The sequence below is a fragment of the Pyrus communis genome, chromosome 16 (genome assembly GCF_041283825.1).
Source record: "Pyrus communis isolate YQ-2024b chromosome 16, ASM4128382v1, whole genome shotgun sequence".
NCBI lineage: Eukaryota > Viridiplantae > Streptophyta > Magnoliopsida > Rosales > Rosaceae > Pyrus > Pyrus communis.
The window spans coordinates 2,155,102-2,176,629 of NC_142580.1; the positions used below are offsets into that span (position 1 = coordinate 2,155,102).

Consider the following 21,528-nt stretch of genomic DNA (forward strand, 5'->3'; position numbering starts at 1 on the left):
CTATATATGAATGAATCAACATAGTAGGAGTGACTGTGTCGCTCCTACTACCCCTCCGGCAATCATATATATATATATATTCAACAAAAATGTGAAAAACATTTACGTTTGTGGCTCAGGCCAGTGGACCAGGGTAGTGTGCTCGCTTCATGCATCTTGCGAAACCACATGATTCTGTTCTGACAAACAGTGAAGAGAATTGAAGCCGTGTTGAATTTCAGGGTTTTTGCAGCATCTTTGAAGATGAGTGAATAGGCGGTACCCCATTACTTGAAAAAATAACTAATTGGTGGTGCTGGACGAATTTCCAAGCGACAAGCATATTGCATATGATCAACTTGAGCAAAATTATTGACGCACGCCGCCCATATGATTAAAATAAAATTCCGATTTTAGACCTTAGCTCTTGAAATGAACAAAAAATGTGACGTAACGGACTATGTTTGATTCAAAAGTGATTAGTTGAATCCTAGAAATAGTATTTGATCGCCCAAATCATGTACCCTCTTCAATGCCATCCGGCTGAAATCCAGTTTATATGCTTTGAAATCATGTGTTTCAAGAACAGCATCAGGTTCGGGGCTATAAAACCTTTAAACAAGTAGAAGCTCTCACAAGATACTTCAACACACCGTAATTTTCCTGCTCCTCGGATATTTTCACTTAATGGCTCTGTTTTTATCTCATGATCATCCTCTGTTCTGATGGCAGCAAGCCCATTAGTAACCTTAATCTTCGAAATGCTATAATCACTGCTTAGAGGATAGAAACATCCATCTGACAAGACAGCATCCTCAAACGGCTCACCATCTAGCTTATGTTTAAGTCATGATTGAGCTCCGCGGACCCAAAATGCAAGCTCCCGGTGTTGGCTATGAACAAGCATGCAAACAAATTTTTCGACAGAGGGAAGCGCTGAGAGAACCATCTTGTGATAAAATTTCCATGTTTTGGGAAGATCAGTTTTCTTCCTAAAGAACGGATTCAACAAGCTAATCTCAAGGTTGTAACAATCGACTTATTTCACTAGAATCAACCAATCTTGATATGATCCCCAACAGCGTCTTCCAATAGCCTGAGGAAGCACCATCTCCCAATCTTGATTCTGTAATATGCTAAGACAAGTCCACAAGTCCTTACATGTCTGTCTCTGTGGCCAGACGTCATGAGCCACGGGACACCACGCCTTTGCCAACAAGAAAGTTCTGTGGCCAGACGTCACAAGTCCTCAAATCTCAAAAACTGGGATGCCATTGTTTCACTACAGCAGCAGCAATTGTTCCTCGGAGTCTAGCACTGGACGCAAACAAATAAAATGATTCCCCAACAAATAAAAGCGCAGACACAAACAATCAAAACCTGAATTGCAATAACAAAATGATTGCCTGGAGATAAAATCGTTAGGTCCCAACTCGAAGAGAATGCAAGCCTTTATAAGAGATCTCTGCAAGAAGGATGCTGTATATTATCAACATTCTCAATTTCTGAGTTAAATCCATGAATACGAAGATAATCTCTGATTCCGATTCCACAAGCAAATAGCTAAAACAATCGAACCGCCTTCACACGTAGTTAACAAACAAAGAATCGTTCCAATGAGTTCAAAAAATTGCAAAGAAGGGCATGAATCCGTGATGAATCACACAAACAAGTGCTCTGATCAAAACCACTTTCAATAAAGTTGGAAGCTTTTTAAGTTTTAAGTGCATTTTACTTGATACCCAATTCTTGCATGCAACAATTAAAAGCTATATTAACTCCCTAATAAGTTCCTAACGCACCAAATCATCCCAGATTTTACAATCACAAAATTTCTTCCTTCCTTAAAAACACACACACACATATACATATATATATATGAACTTGTATATGTTTTCTGGCATACGGTAAACGCATTAGCTTCTAGTAATTAAAAAAAAAAAATGGAAGTAAAACTTAACCAAAAACAAAAAAGGAAAGAAGCCTCTGGAACATACCGGTTCGTCTCCTTTCTAACCGAAACGGTGCGCATGAAAGTTTTGATTCCTCGTTTCGTTAAAAATATTGTCTGGGTTGGGTAGGCTCAATATGGGCCTCTGAAACGGGTCATGTAGCGGTCCAGTTTAGCCCATTTACTTTGTCAGTTTTTTGTTTGGGATGCGTAACTCAGCTTACTTTCTGAACAACGAAAAAGCTCAATGTACTCTATTTATTTAGAGTAAAATAGAAAAAGATTTTAGGAAGAAGTTTAAATAGAGCTGTGCTCTCTACACATTTATTTTTACTTCTTACACTATCCGTTTACTACTTAACCATCAAAACCGGTAGAGAAAATGGCAGTCACAAACGAGCAAATTCGTCATGACGTTTTACTAATTTAAATTCCAACGTTAGTACTGTTACTAGGAGATGCTTTTCAGCTATGAAGCTGTTCAGTGCTCAGACAAATAAGAGGAGTAGGTCTTCTTATTCTTCTTCCTTTGCGGCGCTTTCTTCTTGTTGATCAGTTGGGAATTTTCGGATGGCTCTGGTGGCTTTGTCTATTCTCTCCGTTCTTGCTCACCTTGTGGTTCTGCACTCTGCTGAATATTCAAAAGAGGAACCCTCCAAACATTGTCCGGGCCACTTCAGCAGTGACTTAGCAGGCAACATCATGTTCCCCTTCAAAAGCCCGGGAGATCCTCCTGAATGCGGATTGTTCACAGTCAATTGTTCAGAACCCGATCGGCCAAAGATCCAATTGAAAGAGGGAGGATACAGGCATGATTTCCAACGTTAGTACTGTTACTTGGAGATGCTTTTCAGCTATGAAGCTGTTCAGTGCTCAGACAAATAAGTAGACCCGCAAGCAAGAACTAAGAAGGAACGGAACATGTTTCACTACGCGACGAGTGAACACTGAACACTCAATCCTTTTCCGTAATCTGTGTGGTTCGGAGGAGTTGCAAGGATTTTTGAATGTCATCATAGCGACGAGAATGGTTTGAAGAGTCAAGGGGCCAAAGTCTTTATGGTGCTGCTCAATCGGGAAGTTGAGAAGGAAACTCCCCTAATCGACCATGCAAGCCTTTTAGTCAAGCAACACTTTACATGGTTAGTTCCCATAAGTCTTCCAATCTCCCAAACTCCAAGTCAACAGGGGTGTTAATACATTACAAACAAAGAATTCTGAACCTCTGTGCAATTCATCACTCTTGTTCTGAATTAGAGAAGGAGTAGATCTTCTTATTGTTCTTCCTTTGCGGCGCTTTCTTCTTGTTGATCAGCTGGGAATTCTCGGATGGCTCCGGTGGCTTTGTTTATTCTCTCCGTTCTTGCTCACCTTGTGGTTCTGCACTCTGCTGAATATTCAGAAGCGGAACCCTCCAAACATTGTCCAGCCCACTTCTGCAGTGACATAGTAGGCAACATCAACTTCCCCTTCAAAAGCCCGGGAGATCCTCCTGAATGCGGATTGTTCACAGTCAATTGTTCAGACCCCGATTGGCCAAAAATCCAATTGAAAGAGGGAGGATACTGGTATGCATTCCAAGGCCCTGTATCAAATTCGATTACTATCAAAGACGGATACCTTGCCGACCGCTTAGAAAAGGATCGCTGCGACGACAGAGTTTTCGACGACTTGAGTCTTCCCAGCGCTTCTTCAATCCCTAAAGTATCATTATTCACACTCAATCTTACCCTTATCAAATGCAACAACATCTTAGACAAAAATTCTTATCCACAACCTAAGGATGGCTGCAGAAATGCTTACCATACTTATTATATCAATTCATCTAACAGTAATTTACCTAACCCTCTGCCACCAAGGTGTGAAACCATTCGGGTCCCCATGCGTCCGTCTCAACCCAACATGTCCTCTTCATTGACAGCTGAGTTTTTCCTCAACGTGTCAGCACCAGAATGTTTTCAATGTATTGAAAGCAAAGGTGAATGCCTGGTTCTAGAGGGAAAACTTAAATGCGCCAAAGGTATATACATTTACATGACCTTTCTTTCTTTCTCTGACGTGCGATAATCCGATTCCTTTCTTCAAAGGAGATACACACAAGTATTAAATGATTGTTATGTATGCATTAACCTCTTTTTTTTTTTTTTTTTTTTGGGTAACGTTATTTATGCCACTTCTATCTTCTGTGATTTAGCTAACAACGGTTTTCTTTGCAATTCAAGGTGCAGGAGATAAGCAGTTGAATTTGAAGCTAGGACTAGGTAAGATTGATATCTCTGCATTTAAATATCTAATTGGTATGCATACTCATCTAGGACAAGTGCTAGAACCAAAGGACGGAAATCAATCATTCCCTAATCCCTCTGGATTAATTTTCTAAGAATCACGGAATGAGCAAGCGTTTAAACACGTTTGCAAAATCCATTGATTGCTCTGCATAACACACCTTCAATCAAATTTAACTCTCCTTTAACAGTTGGTGCAGCTTCTGTTATCGTCGTTCTAGTTGTTGTCTGCTGTTTCTTTTGGAAGAAGCGTATCCAAAAACATCAAATTGTTGAGGCCTTTCTAAGGAGCTATGGACCGCTTCAAGTTCAAAGGCATAGCTATTCGGAGGTCAAGAAAATGACCAACTCCTTCAAAGAAAAATTAGGACAGGGAGGCTATGGTGCTGTTTACAAAGGAAAGTTAAAGGACGGCCGTCTTGTAGCAGTGAAGGTCTTGACCAAACTTAAAGGAGATGGAGAAGAATTTATGAATGAAGTGGCAGCCATTAGTCGAACTTCCCATGTCAACATCGTCTCCTTGTTGGGCTACTGTTTTGAGGGTTCGAAGAGGGCTCTGCTCTATGAATTCATGCCTAACGGATCGCTCGAGAAGTTCATATTTGATGCAAGTACTCCCAAGAATCATCATCATCACTTGGGATGGGAAACTCTGGATCAAATTTCACTTGGTATTGCTCGAGGATTGGAGTACTTACATCGTGGTTGCAACACACGAATTTTGCATTTCGACATCAAGCCTCACAACATTCTTCTCAGTGAAAAGTTCACCCCAAAAATCTCGGATTTTGGCCTTGCCAAAATATGCAACAGGAACGAGAGCATTGTGTCGATGTTGGGAGCTAGAGGTACACCAGGTTACATTGCTCCAGAAGTATTTTGTAGAAACTTTGGAGGGGTCTCACACAAGTCAGATGTGTACAGCTACGGAATGATGCTTTCGGAGATTGTTGGTGGAAGAAGGAACATCGACGTTGAAGCTGAAAATACAAGTGAAATATATTTTCCGCATTGGATTTACAAGCGCCTTGAATTGGATGAAGAGCTTGGTCTGCAGAATGTTATGAATGAGGAAGACAAAGTAAGAGCGAGGAAGATGATCATAGTGAGCTTGTGGTGCATACAAACTGATCCTTCAAACCGGCCAACGATGAGGGAAGTGATAGATATGTTGGAAGGGAGTGTTGATTCGTTGCAGATACCACCCAAGCCTTACTTGTCTTCTCCTCCAAAATCCCCGACGGATTCTTCTACTACATTGATATCAATACAGTAGAAACCCTGTATTTTACTTGAACAAATATATGTTTTTCTAAGGCAATCTAAATAATGAAGTATGTATTTCATTTTTGTTTTGTTTATTTCTGTACATGAATCAATGAATCAACACAGTAGGAGTGATGGCCGGGAAGTTGCAATCATTATATGTTCAACACAGTTACAAACGCTTTAATCAATCCAATTTAGGAAAACTCAAAGATGGCCGGGAAGTTGCAGTCAAGTGTTGATTATTGGCTCAAACAAGGTAGTCTAAAACCAACAAATGATGTTGGCTACTTTTGTGGTCAAAATTGATGGTTGGCATGCTACATGTGGGAAATAAAATGGATGGTCTTATGCCTAATTTGTTGTCAAAGAATGGATGCATTTATGCCTAATTCTTTTGACTTGATGAGAGGCCTTTGGCCTATAAAAGGAGGTGTAGGCATAACTCAAATACAACATCAAGAAAACAAGGAAGAAAGAAAAATAGCAAGAAGCCATTTGGCATAGAGAAGAATTTTCTCAAATTGTCTTGCTTTGTATTTTTGGTTTTCTCTTCCTATTGTAAGTGTGAGAGTTTGGGTTATTCGGGTCTTTGGGAAATTGAGTGATAAACACTATTGTATGTTCTCATTGATTATAGTGGAATACTCCGTCGTCTCCAATCTGGATGTAGGCATTGCCGAACCAGTATAAATCTTGGTGTTCTTGTTGGTATTGTTCCATTTATCTTTTGTCAGTTATTGTGGTTTATTTTTCACTCACACTTGGTTGACGCTTCCGCACAACAAGTGGTATCAGAGCCTAGTGTTTCGACTAGGCGTTCTCGTGGGAGTGAAAAATTTGTTGGCGCTACAGTCCCGTGAATAGTGCCGAGTAGATGGCTGGAGATAAAGATGAATGTGTGAAGGGGAAGGAGTCGACATCGTCTTCGTCGACATCTACATCCAATAGACATCAAATTGCTACTACAAGGTTAGAGGTTGATAAATTCAATGGCTCTAATAATTTTGGTATGTGGCAATGTGAAGTTATGGATGTGTTGTATCAACAAGAGTTGGATATGGTTCTGGAAGATAAACCAGAAGATATTGATGACAAGCAGTGGACACGAATTAATCTTCATGCTTGTGCTGCTATTCGATCATTCCTTGATAAGGAGTTGAAATACCCGTATATGAAGGAAACTTCTGCTAAGGAGTTATGGACAAAATTGGAGGAGAAGTATATGACCAAGAGCGCAGAAAATCGGCTCTTCTTGAAGAAGCGACTCTTCCGATTTCAGTATAGTCCAGGTATTTCTATGCATGAACACCTCAATGATTATAATAAAATACTTGCTGATTTAGCAAACCTTGATGTGAAAATTCCTGACGAGGACAAGGCACTATGTTTGTTAAATTCATTGCCTGATGATTATGATCATTTGACAACTACTTTGTTGTATGGAAAATCCGAGGTGAAACTTGATGAGGTGTCTGCGGCATTGGTGAATCATGAGTGTCGAAAGAAGGAACTAAAGACTCACAATTCACAAACCGAGGCACTTGTTGCAAGGGGTCGAACAGTGGAAAGAAAATATGTGAAGCGGGGACAATCTCGTTCAAAGTCACGAGGGAAGTTTCCTGCTAAAGATGAATGTGCCTTTTGCGGCCAAAAGGGTCATTGGAAGAGAGACTGCCCCAAATTGAAGAACAAAGAGAAAGCGGGTCCTGAAGCAAATATTGCAAAATCTGGAGATGATGATTTCAAGTTTGCTTTGGCTAGTTCATCTGCTGATGGTCACTCCAAGGAGTGGATTTTGGATTCAGGTTGCACCTATCATATATGTCCCATTCGAGAATGGTTTTCTAGCTTCGAGGAGCTGGATGGTGGAGTTGTTTTGATGGGTAATGATAATGCCTGCAAAACACAAGGGATAGGCAAAATCTGTTTGAAGATGCATGATGGAACAGTCAGAGAATTAAGTGATGTTCGGTATGTACCGGATATGAAGAAAAATCTTATCTCACTGGGTGCATTGGAATCCAAGGGTCTCAAGATCACCATGAAGGGTGGAGTTCTTAAAGCTGTTTACGGGGCACTGGTGGTGATGAAAGGTACAAGACGAAATAACTTGTATTTCTTGAAGGGGAGTACAGTTATTGGTGAAGCAGCTGTCACCGAAGCTGCTGACGCAGATAGCACAGACACCACGAGGTTATGGCATATGCGTCTTGGGCATGCTGGTGAAAAAGCGTTGCAAGGATTGGTGAAGCAAGGCTTATTGAAAGGTGCAAAGGCATGCAAATTGGAATTCTGTGAGCATTGTGTGTTGGGTAAGCAAACTAGAGTAAAATTTGGCACTGCTATTCACCACACTAAAGGCATTCTTGATTATGTTCACACTGATGTTTGGGGACCTTCCAAGAATGCATCTTGGGGAGGTAGCCATTATTTTGTCTCCTTTGTTGATGACTTCTCTAGAAGAATATGGGTGTACACCATGAAGCGTAAAGATGAAGTCTTGAAGATATTCCTGAAGTGGAAAAAGATGATTGAAACGCAAAGCGGTCGAAAGATCAAGACTCTCAGATCAGACAATGGGGGTGAATATAAGTCTGATCCTTTCTTGAAATTTTGTCAAGATGAGGGTATTGTGAGGCACTTCACGGTTAGGGAGACACCGCAACAGAATGGGGTGGCGGAGCGCATGAACCGTACTTTGCTTGAGAAAGTTCGGTGTATGTTGTCTAATGCTGGATTAGGCAAGGCGTTTTGGGCTGAGGCAATTACTTATGCAAGCCATCTCATTAATCGATTGCCAGCTGTTGCGAATGAGGGCAAAACGCCCATGGAGGTATGGTCTGGTAAACCTTGTACTGATTACAAGTTCTTACACATATTTGGTTGTCCTGCTTACTATTATGTCAGAGAAAGTAAGTTGGATCCAAGAGCAAAGAAAGCTCTATTTATGGGCTTTAGCACTGGCATGAAGGGATACCGACTCTGGTGTCCAGATGAGAAGAAATTTGTTGTAAGCAGAGATGTGACCTTTGATGAGGCTGCTATGGTTAATCAGAACAAGCATGAAGGTGAAACTGAAACGACCGAGACCATGAGTAGCTCAAAGCAGGTGGAGTTACTGAAGACTCCAGTTGTTCCAGTAAGGTCTGATGTTACAGACACTAGTCCTACAGTTAATCATGATGATGAGGACGAGGATGATGAAGAGGAGGCACCTACCCAAGAGCCTCCACAACAACAAGACTATATTGCAACCAGAAGATCGAGAAGGGAAATTCGAAAGCCTGCTCGATTTACTGATATTGTGGCATATGCACTTCCCGTTATTGAAGATGATATTCCTTCCACCTACAAAGAAGCTGTCATGAGTTCAGAGTACGTGTTGTGGAAGAAATCTATGGATGAGGAGATGAAATCTCTTCATAAAAATAAGACTTGGAAGCTGGTTCAGTTACCAAAGGGGAAGAAAGCAATTGGTTGTAAATGGGTGTATGCCAAAAAGATGGAATCTTTGGGAAAAGACAATGTAAGATTCAAAGCCAGATTGGTAGCTAAAGGCTATGCTCAGAAAGAAGGCATTGACTACAATGAGGTATTTTCTCCTGTAGTAAAACATTCTTCTATTCGTATTCTATTGGCTTTGGTTGTGCAGTTTGATCTTGAGTTGGCCCAACTTGATGTCAAGACTGCGTTCTTACATGGTGATTTGGAGGAAGAGATTTATATGTCTCAGCCAGAAGGTTTTAAGGTTGCTGGAAAGGAAAATTGGGTTTGCAAATTGGAAAAATCATTGTACGGCTTGAAGCAGTCTCCAAGACAATGGTACAAGCGATTTGATCCAGTTTCGTTGCTCAAGTTTAAGCACTGCTTAGACTTGATTGGCATTTGTAAAATTTGTTGATTGCCCCATGGGGGAGTGGGAGACGACTATTGGAAGTTCTACTTAGAGGGTTTGCGCCAAGGTGGAGATTGTTGATTATTGGCTCAAACAAGGTAGTCTAAAACCAACAAATGATGTTGGCTACTTTTGTGGTCAAAATTGATGGTTGGCATGCTACATGTGGGAAATAAAATGGATGGTCTTATGCCTAATTTGTTGTCAAAGAATGGATGCATTTATGCCTAATTCTTTTGACTTGATGAGAGGCCTTTGGCCTATAAAAGGAGGTGTAGGCATAACTCAAATACAACATCAAGAAAACAAGGAAGAAAGAAAAATAGCAAGAAGCCATTTGGCATAGAGAAGAATTTTCTCAAATTGTCTTGCTTTGTATTTTTGGTTTTCTCTTCCTATTGTAAGTGTGAGAGTTTGGGTTATTCGGGTCTTTGGGAAATTGAGTGATAAACACTATTGTATGTTCTCATTGATTATAGTGGAATACTCCGTCGTCTCCAATCTGGATGTAGGCATTGCCGAACCAGTATAAATCTTGGTGTTCTTGTTGGTATTGTTCCATTTATCTTTTGTCAGTTATTGTGGTTTATTTTTCACTCACACTTGGTTGACGCTTCCGCACAACATCAAGTTCTTATACGAACACAATTACAAACGCGGTGAACACTTCATGAATGAAATTGAAATCCCTCACCGGTCTTTGCCACAAAATCTTAGTCTCCCTTTATGGTTGCACCTCACGCCGCAGCCGCGAACTCCTCCTTGTCTACGAATACATTTCCAATGGAGCCGTTGCTAATCATCTCCACGAAGACAGAGCAGACCCTGGCTCACTCACTTGGCCTATTCATATGAGCATTGCCATAGAAACCGCCAACGCATTGTCCTACCTCCATGCTTATTAAATTGTACATCGTGATGTGAAGACTACCAACATTCCGCTCGACGACAACTTCTGCGTTAAAGTTGCAGATTATGGGCTCTCCGGGCTCTTCCCCATTGATGTCACGCATGTCTCAATCGCTCCACAAGGGACACCAGGTTGCGTTGATCCAGAGCATCACCGGTGTTTCCAGCTAACTAGCAAGAGTGATTTCATAATTTCGGAGTTCTCATCGAGCTCATATCATCTCTTCCGGCAGTTGATATAATGAGGCATAGGCACGAAGTTATTCTACCCCAGCCATAAGAAAAATTCAAAAAGGTTTGATCAAAGAGTTGGTAGATCAACTTCTTGGGTTCATATTTTACACATATAGTTTTGATCTTCTAGCGTTTTGGCTCTTCATACTTGTTTGATGTCTATATCTTTTTCCTTCTATTTTTTCTGCTTCTTGTGATATTGTTTATCAACCAATTTGAATTATATGACATGATCAAATACCTCATTCACCGGAAAGTAAAATGGACATAAACGACAAAAGTCTAAAATTTATGGAGTTTTAAATCACTTTAATTTACACGAAAGAAGTTCAAACTTGAGTACTATGACGTAATCCACGTCTAACTGTGTTAAACGATTAGAACTACTATTTCATCAATCATTTATTTAACACTTCTAAATTTGGATTTTTCATACGTTTGTTTGGTTACCAAAAAAAAAAATCACATTGTGGTGGTGAGGGTTAGGTAATGACAACGTTGTTGTTCTTGTTCAAGAACCTTGGATGCAGGCTGACAACGTAGAAAATGGAATTAGAAATCTAGGCCACCTAACTTAGATGCTATGTATTTTAACTTTAATACACGATGAAAATTGTTCACATGGAATATCGCTACAGTGTTATTATCAAGAGTAATATTAGAAAAATTAGATTGTAGACAAAATTTACAAATTAGATGGTTTGTCATCAATAGGAATGTGCATATCAACATTTAGGTTACAACCTAATCATCAGCTTCCATATCATTTAGTTTACAAATTTATATCTACAAATTTAATCTCCTTAGCATTACCCTATTATAAATTAATCTTTACAAAGTCTCTTATTAATAGATAAATTTTTTAATGTTATAATTTCTCCTGTTAATGTTTAAAGCTTGAAAGAAATTTTATATATTGACACTTAATATCCGATTAAAATTTTTATCCTATTAATGGTTGAAACTGACCTTTCAATCTTCTTCAGTCAATGAATGAGGTGTTGTCTCTTTTTCAGAGCCCTATGTAGATTTTCAGATTTTTGGAATTTCACTTGGAAAATGCACCCACTCTCTCTCTTCTCTCTCCTCTCTCACCCCCTCTCTCTCCTCTCGTTGAATTAGTGAAAAACGAGGAGAAAAAAACCCAGTCACTATTTGGTCTAATTTATAATATTTATCAGTGTGTGTATAAAAAAGATGCATCAACCTCCCAACATATCCTTTTCCCCATTTCACAAGCAATCAATTGTGTCTCAGTTTCTCCCCTGCAATCATTCACCATTTTAAATTCAAATATTCACCCCCAATAATTCACATGTATATATAGAGAGAGGAATGGGAGTTAGCAGCAGCAACAGACCTCAAATCCAAAAGATGGGGACTTTACAGAAATTCAAGCTCCTCGCCACGCAGTGCGGCGTGGCCCGGAGCCCGACGCGAAGCCCGCGGTCGAGCCCCTTGATCCAGCTCCCCCGCCGCAAACCCACCTTGCTCATGCTCCTGACACGGAGCAGCAGTCGCCGCCGTGACCCGCCGGTTCCGATGCCGCTACCGGAAGAGCTTCCGGTTCAGAGGAACAGTTTGAAGGATTTGTTTGTGTCGTCGCCGCCATTTGAGTTGAACGACGGGACGAAGGCGGAGAGTGAGAGAGATAAGCGGGCAGAGTTCGGTAGTTTGCTGGCGGTAGGTAAAGAAATTGGCGGATTTGGACCGGGCTCGCCTAGGCCGGCCTGGACCGGTTTCCGTTACAAGTCGTTACTGAGAAGAGCTTGGCGGCCTACGCTCGTCACTATTCCCGAATAAATTACAACAACGCCTTATTCCACTAAGTGATGTCGGCCATATAATTTCTATAACGATTTGTATCAAATTTTTCGTTAACTCCAAGTACTTCATGTTTTCATAAACTAATCTTTGAAAAATATTATTAGAAGTTCTTTGTTGTATGTCATGTGATCAATCATCTCTCATGATCTTGGTCCAAATATACCAATACAAATCAATCTTGTATTGCATTGTATAATTTTAGCTACCGGCATTGGATTTGTAGTTAAAAGCGTTTATCGTACATCTGACTTTATGGTTTCACTTCTCCCCTTTTCATGCCATTATCGTTTGCATCAAAAAATAAAAATAAAATTGTACGCGGCACTCCTCTCAACTTCATTCAAGGGGGAAAACATTTTCTTCTTTCGTGTTTTTTTTTTTTTTTTTTTTTTTTTTTTCATGACTTATATGGTGCATTTGAACTCGTGAGAAACTTGGAACCTCTTCCAATATTAGGTAGAAGGAATACATTTAAGTCAGAGCTGGTTGGTTTCGAGAATCAAAGAAAAAACCTACTTTGAATAGAAACAACTTCCGAAATGAAAAGGACGGAACAAGAACCAAAGAGATCCACCGAAGACGATCCTTCCCTTATTTCAGAAGAAATAGAGGTACAACCATTACCATTCTTTTGAGGTTCCTTTCTAAAGTTAAAGTGGCAAGGGCCGAGGACCATGACTGTTGGGAGAACGGTTAACACCACACATGCTAAAGCAACAATTCTTCCCCTTGGGAATAAAAAGGACAAAGAATACGGCGTGCTTTATTACACCACCAAAGCTCAATCTTCCCCTGTTGGAAATAAAAGCACAACTTTTGCAATTTCTTATCTTATTACAATCCAATTCAAATCCAATATCATTTCGGATCTATACTTTTTGCATCAAAGAGCTCAAAACAAACTACTGGAGACCTAATTTGATGACGTACATTTTGAACGAAGAAAGAAAAGTTACTAAGAAGAGCTCAATGATAAGGGAAGTAACTTTTTCCCCTTTCAAATGGAAAAAATTCTTACAGTCAAATGGTAAATTCAAAAAAGGGTGGAGTCCTTCAATGTCTTGCCGTTAGCGGGTCTTTGTTTCCAAGAGGAAGTGGAGTCCTCTGATTTGTTTGGGCTTGTGCTTGCCGCAATGCAGAGTCATTCCCCTCTCTCTCGGTGCCTCCATTTCCCTTCTGAGGTTCAGCATGGCCATCAGACTTAGGGTGGCCACCTGAATGCTCGTTTTCTGCAAGTACAACCCTCCGCAAGAACCTATCTATCATCTCGTAGCTGGTAAATGTAATAACGGCAGAAGGAGTGGTTCTTAATAGATTAGTCGCACAACCATTATAGAATCCACGAAGGCCTTCCTTTTGGAACACCTTCTTCATACAGTCAATAACTCCTGCGTACTGGGGTTCAATATGTCTGGCCTGCCCTTGCTCTTGCAGCCTCGAGCGCACAACCTAGAGATAATAAATTCAGTCAAGACAACAAAATAAAATATGAGAAAGATAGAGAAACACGACTCTTAAGTTATAAGCAGTCATCCAAGCCCCAATCCGTTTACTGAGAAGTCCAGCTGAACATACCTCGTGAGGGTATGTTATTACAGAAGCGATTACTTTTGATACTGATGAGGCAAAGGCAACTCTACTAGGGTGTAACTTATCAACAGTTGTATCATCTGAAAAGTTAAATTTACGGGGTCAGATCTAATTAATTAATTAGAAAACACTGAATTTTCAAGTAAAACAGTTCAACAAAGAAGTAAAGATATAACATTTACCCCTTTTTGCCATGAAAGACTTTATCTTTTCATAAGCAGGAAATTGAATTGCAACATGACTTATCCCAGCCAAAGAAGGCAAGATCCCACTGTTTGAAACCACACATGCAAGCAAAAACGTAGCATTAAGGGAAACTATGCGGATAGATTAAATATCAATTGAATGGACTCCTTTCACCGAATGGGAAAAAAAAAAAAAAAAAAATCGATATAAGCAAATATGAAATTCAGTTTAGTGTCACATGATGTAACTTGGAAAGAAAAATGACCTATATAAACCTCGCAAGCCTTCCTCAGTTGCAATCCTTGAGAAAGCAGATCTCATGCTTTTGTAAGGAATCACACCAGGCCTCATTCCTTGTGTCTAAATGAAGTTGATCAAGAAGAATATATGAATGTACAAAAATGACAAAAAGTTCAAACGAGCAAAATTAATCAGTGCGAAGTCCTTTAATTTTCTAAATCCATGGAGGTTGAGTTTAAGTCAGAAACTAACATGTAATTATGTGGAAGAGATTCATTAGCCTGGTTAGACATTGGTTAAGCATCAACCCCAAGAATAAAACATGCCCAGACATTTCTTAGAAACCCGTAAGCACTATAGGACCATCTCTAGCAAATATGTGTCTGCATAGTTGAACTAATACTATCTTTTATTTTCATTTGATGCACAGTTTACTTTCTCCCGACATCTCAAGTCAAGGACATGATAATTACAGAGAGTTTCCAGGAAAAAAAAAAACAATGTCCTCAGTTGCAATCCAACAGAATGCCATAAAAATAACAGGTCATTGGTCCCCATGTTTCAATATCTTCTAGTACTTTATAATTTATATGCCATTCTATTTTGCTATTTAAATATACTAATACAATTATGTTTGTGTTTTAAGTATAAGTAGATATATATTTATATATTATATAATAAATGTAATTAAAATTAAAAAAAGCTAGGCCCCCGCCTATACGCCTAGGTGCTAGGCCCCTGCCCGCCGCCCGACTAGCTTCTAGTGCTTTTTTGAATCTTATGCAACACAAAGAAGCATTTGCTATTGCAAACAAAAACAAACTCCCGGAACTGAAATTAATTTAGAGCTACACAACCCTGAATTATGACAGTTGCATGCTTTAAAGGGCATATCTATGTGAGAGTAGTGAATACTGACCACTCCAATAAAATTATGAATTTTTTTAACAAGAAATAAGCATGCGGGCTAGCAGAAAATGAGATGGAATCACAGATTCCCTTTCCATAGAACATATGTATTACTACATTTTAAATGAATTACAAACACAAAAACAGTAAACTTACTTGAAGTCTGGTCTTAACAACCCACAATGGATTTGTTGAAATGGCTGTGGCAGCCCCGGCACCAGCAGCAGCAATCATATTTTCACCAATTGTGAGTTCTCCGCTGCCATGAACTGCAGTATGACCATGGTGAATGTTTAAAAGCTGAATGCTATTAAATAGTCCTCAAAGCTCCAACCTAAATCAAGAATATAGGAATACTAGGCATTTCATAAGAAATAATTAGAGACAAACACAAACTTTTAAGCTACATTTGGAAAAACCAACCATGAGTGTGGAGTAGGCCTTTGAGTTGCTCATAAACTGTGAAGTACACCTGCATACAAACAGAGTGCATATGGCACCAGGAGAATTATAAAAAGTATACAGGAAAAATAGTTGCATTTGACCTGACCGAGGGCCCCAAAATCCTTGTGAACTCAAGTTTCCACAAGAGAAGGGCTCCCAAAGATTTGTTTCACAATATAAGGCAACAAAAGTAATACTCACTGCCCAGTTTGGAAGTAGCGCTAGAATTGTAGGTGAAAGGCCCCGGTACATCCCCTTCACACCTTCAGTCTTTACTATTTTTTGTAGGCTTGTGACAATGATACTACCTGATCATAGGCCAAAAGGAAAACAAAGAAGAACAGTCATACTGATATATACGCAGTATGCAGTGTGAACCATATATACTACAAATTAATAGATCGACTCAAATTTATCCTCGAAATGGCCATGAGCCAAATAAAAAATTTTATAGAACAAACACAAAGCCCCCTGAAGCCGGTTCACCAATTAACAAGAAATGTGGCATACATTTGGTCAATGCATATTTTCTCGTTTATACTTTATACGAATGCACAGAGTTCACAAAACTGAAACTTTAATCAGATTACAATTCCATCTCCCACCTAAACATGTGCTCCCATAGTCCCAATGAATCTAATATCGTGAAAATTCGATACTTGCATTCGATAAGTTCCTTAAAATAACAAAAACACAGAATTTCATCCAAGTATTGATAAACAAAACATAATTTGTTCAAAGGAATATAAAGCTTCGACGCTGAAAATTGAAGAATACCTCTTTGCCCAGAAGGCATGCCATGGACCTGCAGCCTAGTCTTGATGACATCCAAAGGGCATACAAACGTAGCCGCAATTGCACCTGCAAAGCTTACAATTCAATCAATTTGCAATAAATTCATCAGACTTCCAAATGCGTCCCCAGATGAACGAAACCCTAGAAATGGGAATGAGGAAGGCACTGACCAGCGGAGGCGCCAGCACCGGCGTGGCAGAGGACATCTCTGATAGTATGGCGATCGGAATGTTCAGCCACAACACCCATCGTAGTCGAATCCCTCTCTAGTCTCTCTCTAGAGCTGGTTCTTCAAACCCAAATCAAAGGTAAATTTCATGGCCAATCGCAGTGTGTGTGTATATATACATATACATATATATGTATATATACTGATTTGATAGAGAGGGAGAGATTCGGGGTCGGAAGTTTGAAGTACTGTGGAGCGCCAGTATTCTGGAGCTACGAGGTCGTCGTCGTCGTCGTCGTCGTCGCCTGAACTTGTTTGAAGGGGTTGAAGCAGTGAAAAAGGACGGGTCAGATACGCAGAGCTCGGCTTCGGATTTGGAATTTGGAAAGGGGAAATGACCCGGAAACGGAATCCGTCGAGGAAAGGAAACTAGGAAACTACCAAAACGGCTATTTTATCTCACTCAGAAGTAAATTTCTCGCCAAAAATTTGTAGGTGGGTTCTTTCTACGTTAATTAAACTCAATTTCTGCCTAATCGCTAATCAATATGATACACATTTCTCTTCAAAATGTGTTATACATTTCTGTCTAATCGCTAATCAATATGATACACATTTCTCTTCAAAATGTGTTATACATTTACGACCACTCGACAATCAGCGCTACTGTTCAGTGATATTTGTATGAAAAAAAAGTTTTTTCGGAGCCCAACAATCCAAATCGTTTATTTTTTAGATTTTTCATCAAAGATCATGTCAACCATAAATCATCCTAATATGAAACCATACGGCTGTTAGGTTAAGGGTTTAGGGTTCTATGTAGAACCATATTCGCTCATTTTCTTCACTACAAATAAATAACATAATGATTTTGGATTTATCTAACTTTTTGCAACGATAATTTATGAATAATGTTCTAAAAATAAACAGTTCAGATCGTTAAAATACATTACAGATTGAGCTCTACAAAACCGTATGTCAAAAGTTGTGTAATAAAAGTGGTGTCAAACCAAGGGCACTAATGTAATTCAATTTACATTTTAGATTCTCCTTACACTCCTTACATTTTTTATACTCCTTGTACATTGCAATATACCTTCTTCCTAAGCCCTAAACACATGCATAAGATTTGTAGAGTTTGCTAGTGTAAATTTTATGAAAACAAAATTTCGATTTTAAGTACATAAAAGTCTATATTACTCTAACCAACTTAGCTGCGCTTAATTTTATTTTATTTTTAAATTTAAAAGTTGTGTGCTGTGACTTGTGAGAGCAAAAATGCAGAAAAGCTTGTTTGTTTTGTTTGATTTGTTTTGCATATGGTGAGGTAGCCAATGGTGGATTTCATCGCTCAGACAAATTCTTGTGTCCACTTTGGCCTGCTTGACGAGGAGAGAGAGTTTAACTATTTCAATTGCGTTTATAAAAAATTCAAAAAATAAAAATGTGCCTTTAATTTGATAACGTCACATATTTTGTGTATACATTGAAACAAGAAGCTTGTTGGACTTTTCTACTTCTTTTGGGGTCCAAATCGTCGGGTTAGAGAGGCCCAACTACATATGGGCTAAAATTGAAAAGCCAAGAATTCGGCCCAGAGTGCACCTTTGGCAAATTACCTTTCCCAAAAGCATTTATGCTAAATTTACATAAGAATAGGAGAACAACTTATATGACGCAAATACAACATTCTTGGCATCCTGCGTCAATTGTACAATGTTATATAAAAAAAAACTCAATATTATATTACCTCATTGGCACAAAACGCCATGATTACCGTGGACTAAGAGGAAATTAGACTAATGAGAGTTGAATGGAAAAGTAAAGGTTATGGTTTGGTGGGCTCAAAAACATCACAATAAAAGGCCCAGACAAGTTCACATCTTGGGGCATCTTTCAGCCAAGATATCATGATTTCCGGGGCCCAGGACTGTAGGCAGTGGGTTTCTGACCATCGTACGTGGGGACTAGCATGGCAATGCGTGTAGGGCCCAGATAGCCCCATTATCCCAGCCTGTACTTGCCCAGTTGCTCAAAACCAATAAAGATTATGTTTTTAATTTTATTTTTTAAAAATAAACCCTCAAAGGCAGAACAGTATGTGGATGCAGAGAAATTTCTCAATGCTACGAACATGGTTTGGTATACTAAACATCATAATACAATTGGTAGAATTTTTCTTAAAATTTTTTTAACTAATTGTATTATGACATTTAATATACAACGGTACTAGGCTGTATTTCTTTTTTTAAAAAAGGGACAATTGGTACTTGGTCTTATTTCCGGTACACTAAAAAATCTATGATGAATGTGGATGATGGATCCAACGCACTTACTGGAAGATTCCCAAAAATCTCAGTTTAGTAAGAGGTTGTTGAAGTTGTTCTTCTCCTAATCAAGAAGAAAAACGTATAAAGAAGAAATTTGACTGAATTATCTGATTAGGGTAATTCTCAGGTTGAATAAAATTTGTACGAGTTCCTACAAGACTAAAGTATATAAATTTTCACGCATTTGTAAAGGCGCCGGACGTGATCAACAACGCTTACTATAAGTTTTTCTCCCATTTATCAATTATCAATTGGGTATTTGGTACAATTTCCTTCATTTCTCAAGCGATGCAACACTTAGCAGATACAATATCGCGTAGTGTTGTTGTTCTTATCTTACGTCAATTTCATAAGATGCCTATTAAAACCTTTACCAGACCCATCCGTTCCAACTACAACCCCCCCATCTGCAATTCATTAATTATGTAATCGAATTAAATTGCAATTTCAATATTATTCGCAATCTTCTACTCTAATTGCAGCCACAGAAACACACCAGCTTTCACACATACTGATCTTGCAAGTTGTAAGTACAGTTGCTATTTGATCTTATAAAAATTACATTGTCTTGTGGTGAGCAACCAACCAACGTCGTTTAGTCTAGTATGGTGTCGTCCTCATCAACCTATTTCTCAAACCTAAACCTCAATACTCTTTGACTTTCTTCCTCTCTCTCAACTGATCCCCAGACCAAAGTCCTCGTCGAAGCTCACAAGCAACAGAATACCTAAACTCTATAGGAGTCACCAATCTTAAATCAAACCTGATGAAAAAAATTACAGTAAAAAGTCAAACTGGAGCCCTGAGCCTACGAAAAAAACCTTTCTGCGTGAAAAATTAAAAAGTCAGAATGGCCGTGGAACCATCCCAGTGCCTTTCTGGCTCCCTCTGCTAAATACTATGATGGGTTCTTCAGTGAAAAATTTTGCTATATCACCGAGTGTATACATTAGCCTCGGTGTTTTTTGTCAGGTAACAAAGGTTTATGCATATGGTAACATACAACGGAATGGTAAAGCATGCTTGGTGGAGTTTGTCCTTTACTTAAAGAATATTGATGACAAATCAAATCACTTACAGTATCTTAATGGAAATTTGAGTTACTGTAACTTTTATACCAGAGTTTGATGCACACATGGTTTCAAGTGGAACCGGATCCCTTCCGAGTTTAAGAAAATTAAGTCCACCGTTGAAATTTGATTCAAATACTACAATTATTCTAACTTTTTGAGGGGGCATCTTTTTGTAATCGTTAAATCAAATTTCAACAGTCTTGATTTATTGATTAGTAGACTCCAGTTTATTAGAATCCGGAGACTATTCGGTTCCGTTTCAAGTTTCAACCGATGCAACTTTAACATGCTGGGAAATATTTGACAAAAAGACCTAGCTAGCAAGCTGCTTTATAGCATTCGGGCAATTAGTTGCCCCTATGATCTTGATCGAGTATCATTTTTAATCCAACTTTCGTCGTGTTTAAGAAAAAAGTTTCATGATTTCGAAGCGTTTATGTCACATAGTAGGAAGTATGTGAATTTCATAATACAATTCACGATTCTAACTAAAAACAACTAGAGATTGTATTAAACGTTCATTTCCTATCTTTTGTATTTCTTACCTTTTGGTCCGACTTAATCTAGTTATGATTTTTTTTTCATTTTAAGTAAGTAAATACGTAATAAGAAACATGTCAGGAACTCTATAGTTTTAATATTGGCTTAAATGTCAAAATGGTTTCTATGTTATAGTCACATGCCAAATTTAGTCTATGTGTTTTCGATTTGGCTAATTTAGTCCTCGTGTTTGTCTCTGTTAGTCAATTAGGGACATTTCATTCAATCTCTTTTAAAAAATTCATAAGAAAAATTATATGAGATATTATTACCCTTTCTCTTTACAGAAAAATGCAAATCAATAAGAAATAACACATATAAGAGATAAAACTTCTAATCTAAAAAATGATTAAGGTTGTGACGTAGAAAAGAGAGAGTGCAATGTTAGGAAGGATGTCGGGAAATTGGGAGGAGAATCATTTTTCTTTTAATTTTTAATTTTATTTCATTTTTAAATATTTTAAATCAAATAAATAATTTTATAATAATTTATAAATTTTTATATAGAAATTAGATGGAAATGTCCTTAATTGGCTAACGAAGATAAACACAAAGACAAAATTGACTAAATTAAAAATACAAAGATCAAATTGATCAAATGACTAAAACAGAGGACCGTTTTAATATTTAAGCCTTCAATATTTGAAATGAAACTAAAATAAAGTTTTGATCTCACATTGGATATGGGGGCTACAAGCCTGCAGCCGCAACCCTACCGTGCATATGCAAATACAGTATACGTATGGCCAACTTAAAAGTAATGCTATTCATATCATGTTTTTATACCATATTTCTATACCATCTTAAGTGGCATTTGATGTGGACAACCACATCATTTAAAAAATTTGCAAAACCCAAGGAAATGAAGGAGAAAGACTCATCGTGTACCATAATCATCATTTA

General features: G+C 38.5%; 3 protein-coding genes and 2 pseudogenes across 6 annotated transcripts; 3 read left to right on the top strand and 2 right to left on the bottom strand.

Annotated features, from left to right (window-relative positions):
- Positions 1-76: 76 nt before the first annotated feature.
- LOC137731262 (uncharacterized) lies at positions 77-2,634 on the bottom strand (annotated as a pseudogene).
- Positions 2,388-5,576, top strand: LOC137730594 (LEAF RUST 10 DISEASE-RESISTANCE LOCUS RECEPTOR-LIKE PROTEIN KINASE-like 2.1). 4 transcript variants are annotated; one of them, XM_068469581.2, is made up of 3 exons: positions 2,388-3,950; positions 4,153-4,191; positions 4,407-5,576. In XM_068469581.2, the coding sequence occupies exons 1-3, from the start codon at positions 3,260-3,262 to the stop codon at positions 5,489-5,491; spliced, it is 1,815 nt and encodes a 604-aa protein (XP_068325682.1). In that variant the 5' UTR covers positions 2,388-3,259; the 3' UTR covers positions 5,492-5,576. The 4 variants fall into 4 exon arrangements, with proteins under 4 accessions (XP_068325682.1, XP_088543709.1, XP_068325683.1 ...); XM_088687583.1 differs by having other exon boundaries at positions 3,120-3,950; positions 4,416-5,576; XM_068469582.2 differs by having other exon boundaries at positions 3,120-3,950; positions 4,159-4,191.
- A 4,473-nt stretch (positions 5,577-10,049) lies between these two features.
- Positions 10,050-10,783, top strand: LOC148689818 (LEAF RUST 10 DISEASE-RESISTANCE LOCUS RECEPTOR-LIKE PROTEIN KINASE-like 1.1; annotated as a pseudogene).
- A 729-nt stretch (positions 10,784-11,512) lies between these two features.
- On the top strand, positions 11,513-12,468 carry LOC137731266 (uncharacterized). The gene has a single exon (XM_068470365.2). It carries the CDS (start codon positions 11,858-11,860, stop codon positions 12,323-12,325), a length of 468 nt encoding a protein of 155 aa, XP_068326466.2. The 5' UTR covers positions 11,513-11,857; the 3' UTR covers positions 12,326-12,468.
- Positions 12,469-13,092: 624 nt separating this feature from the next.
- On the bottom strand, positions 13,093-17,232 carry LOC137731773 (nicotinamide adenine dinucleotide transporter 2, mitochondrial). The gene is made up of 9 exons (XM_068470984.2): positions 16,684-17,232; positions 16,496-16,579; positions 15,920-16,026; positions 15,698-15,746; positions 15,431-15,543; positions 14,391-14,485; positions 14,122-14,210; positions 13,925-14,019; positions 13,093-13,798 (listed from the first exon to the last, which is right to left on the bottom strand). Exons 1-9 carry the CDS (start codon positions 16,760-16,762, stop codon positions 13,403-13,405), a joined length of 1,107 nt encoding a protein of 368 aa, XP_068327085.1. The 5' UTR covers positions 16,763-17,232; the 3' UTR covers positions 13,093-13,402.
- Positions 17,233-21,528: the final 4,296 nt, after the last annotated feature.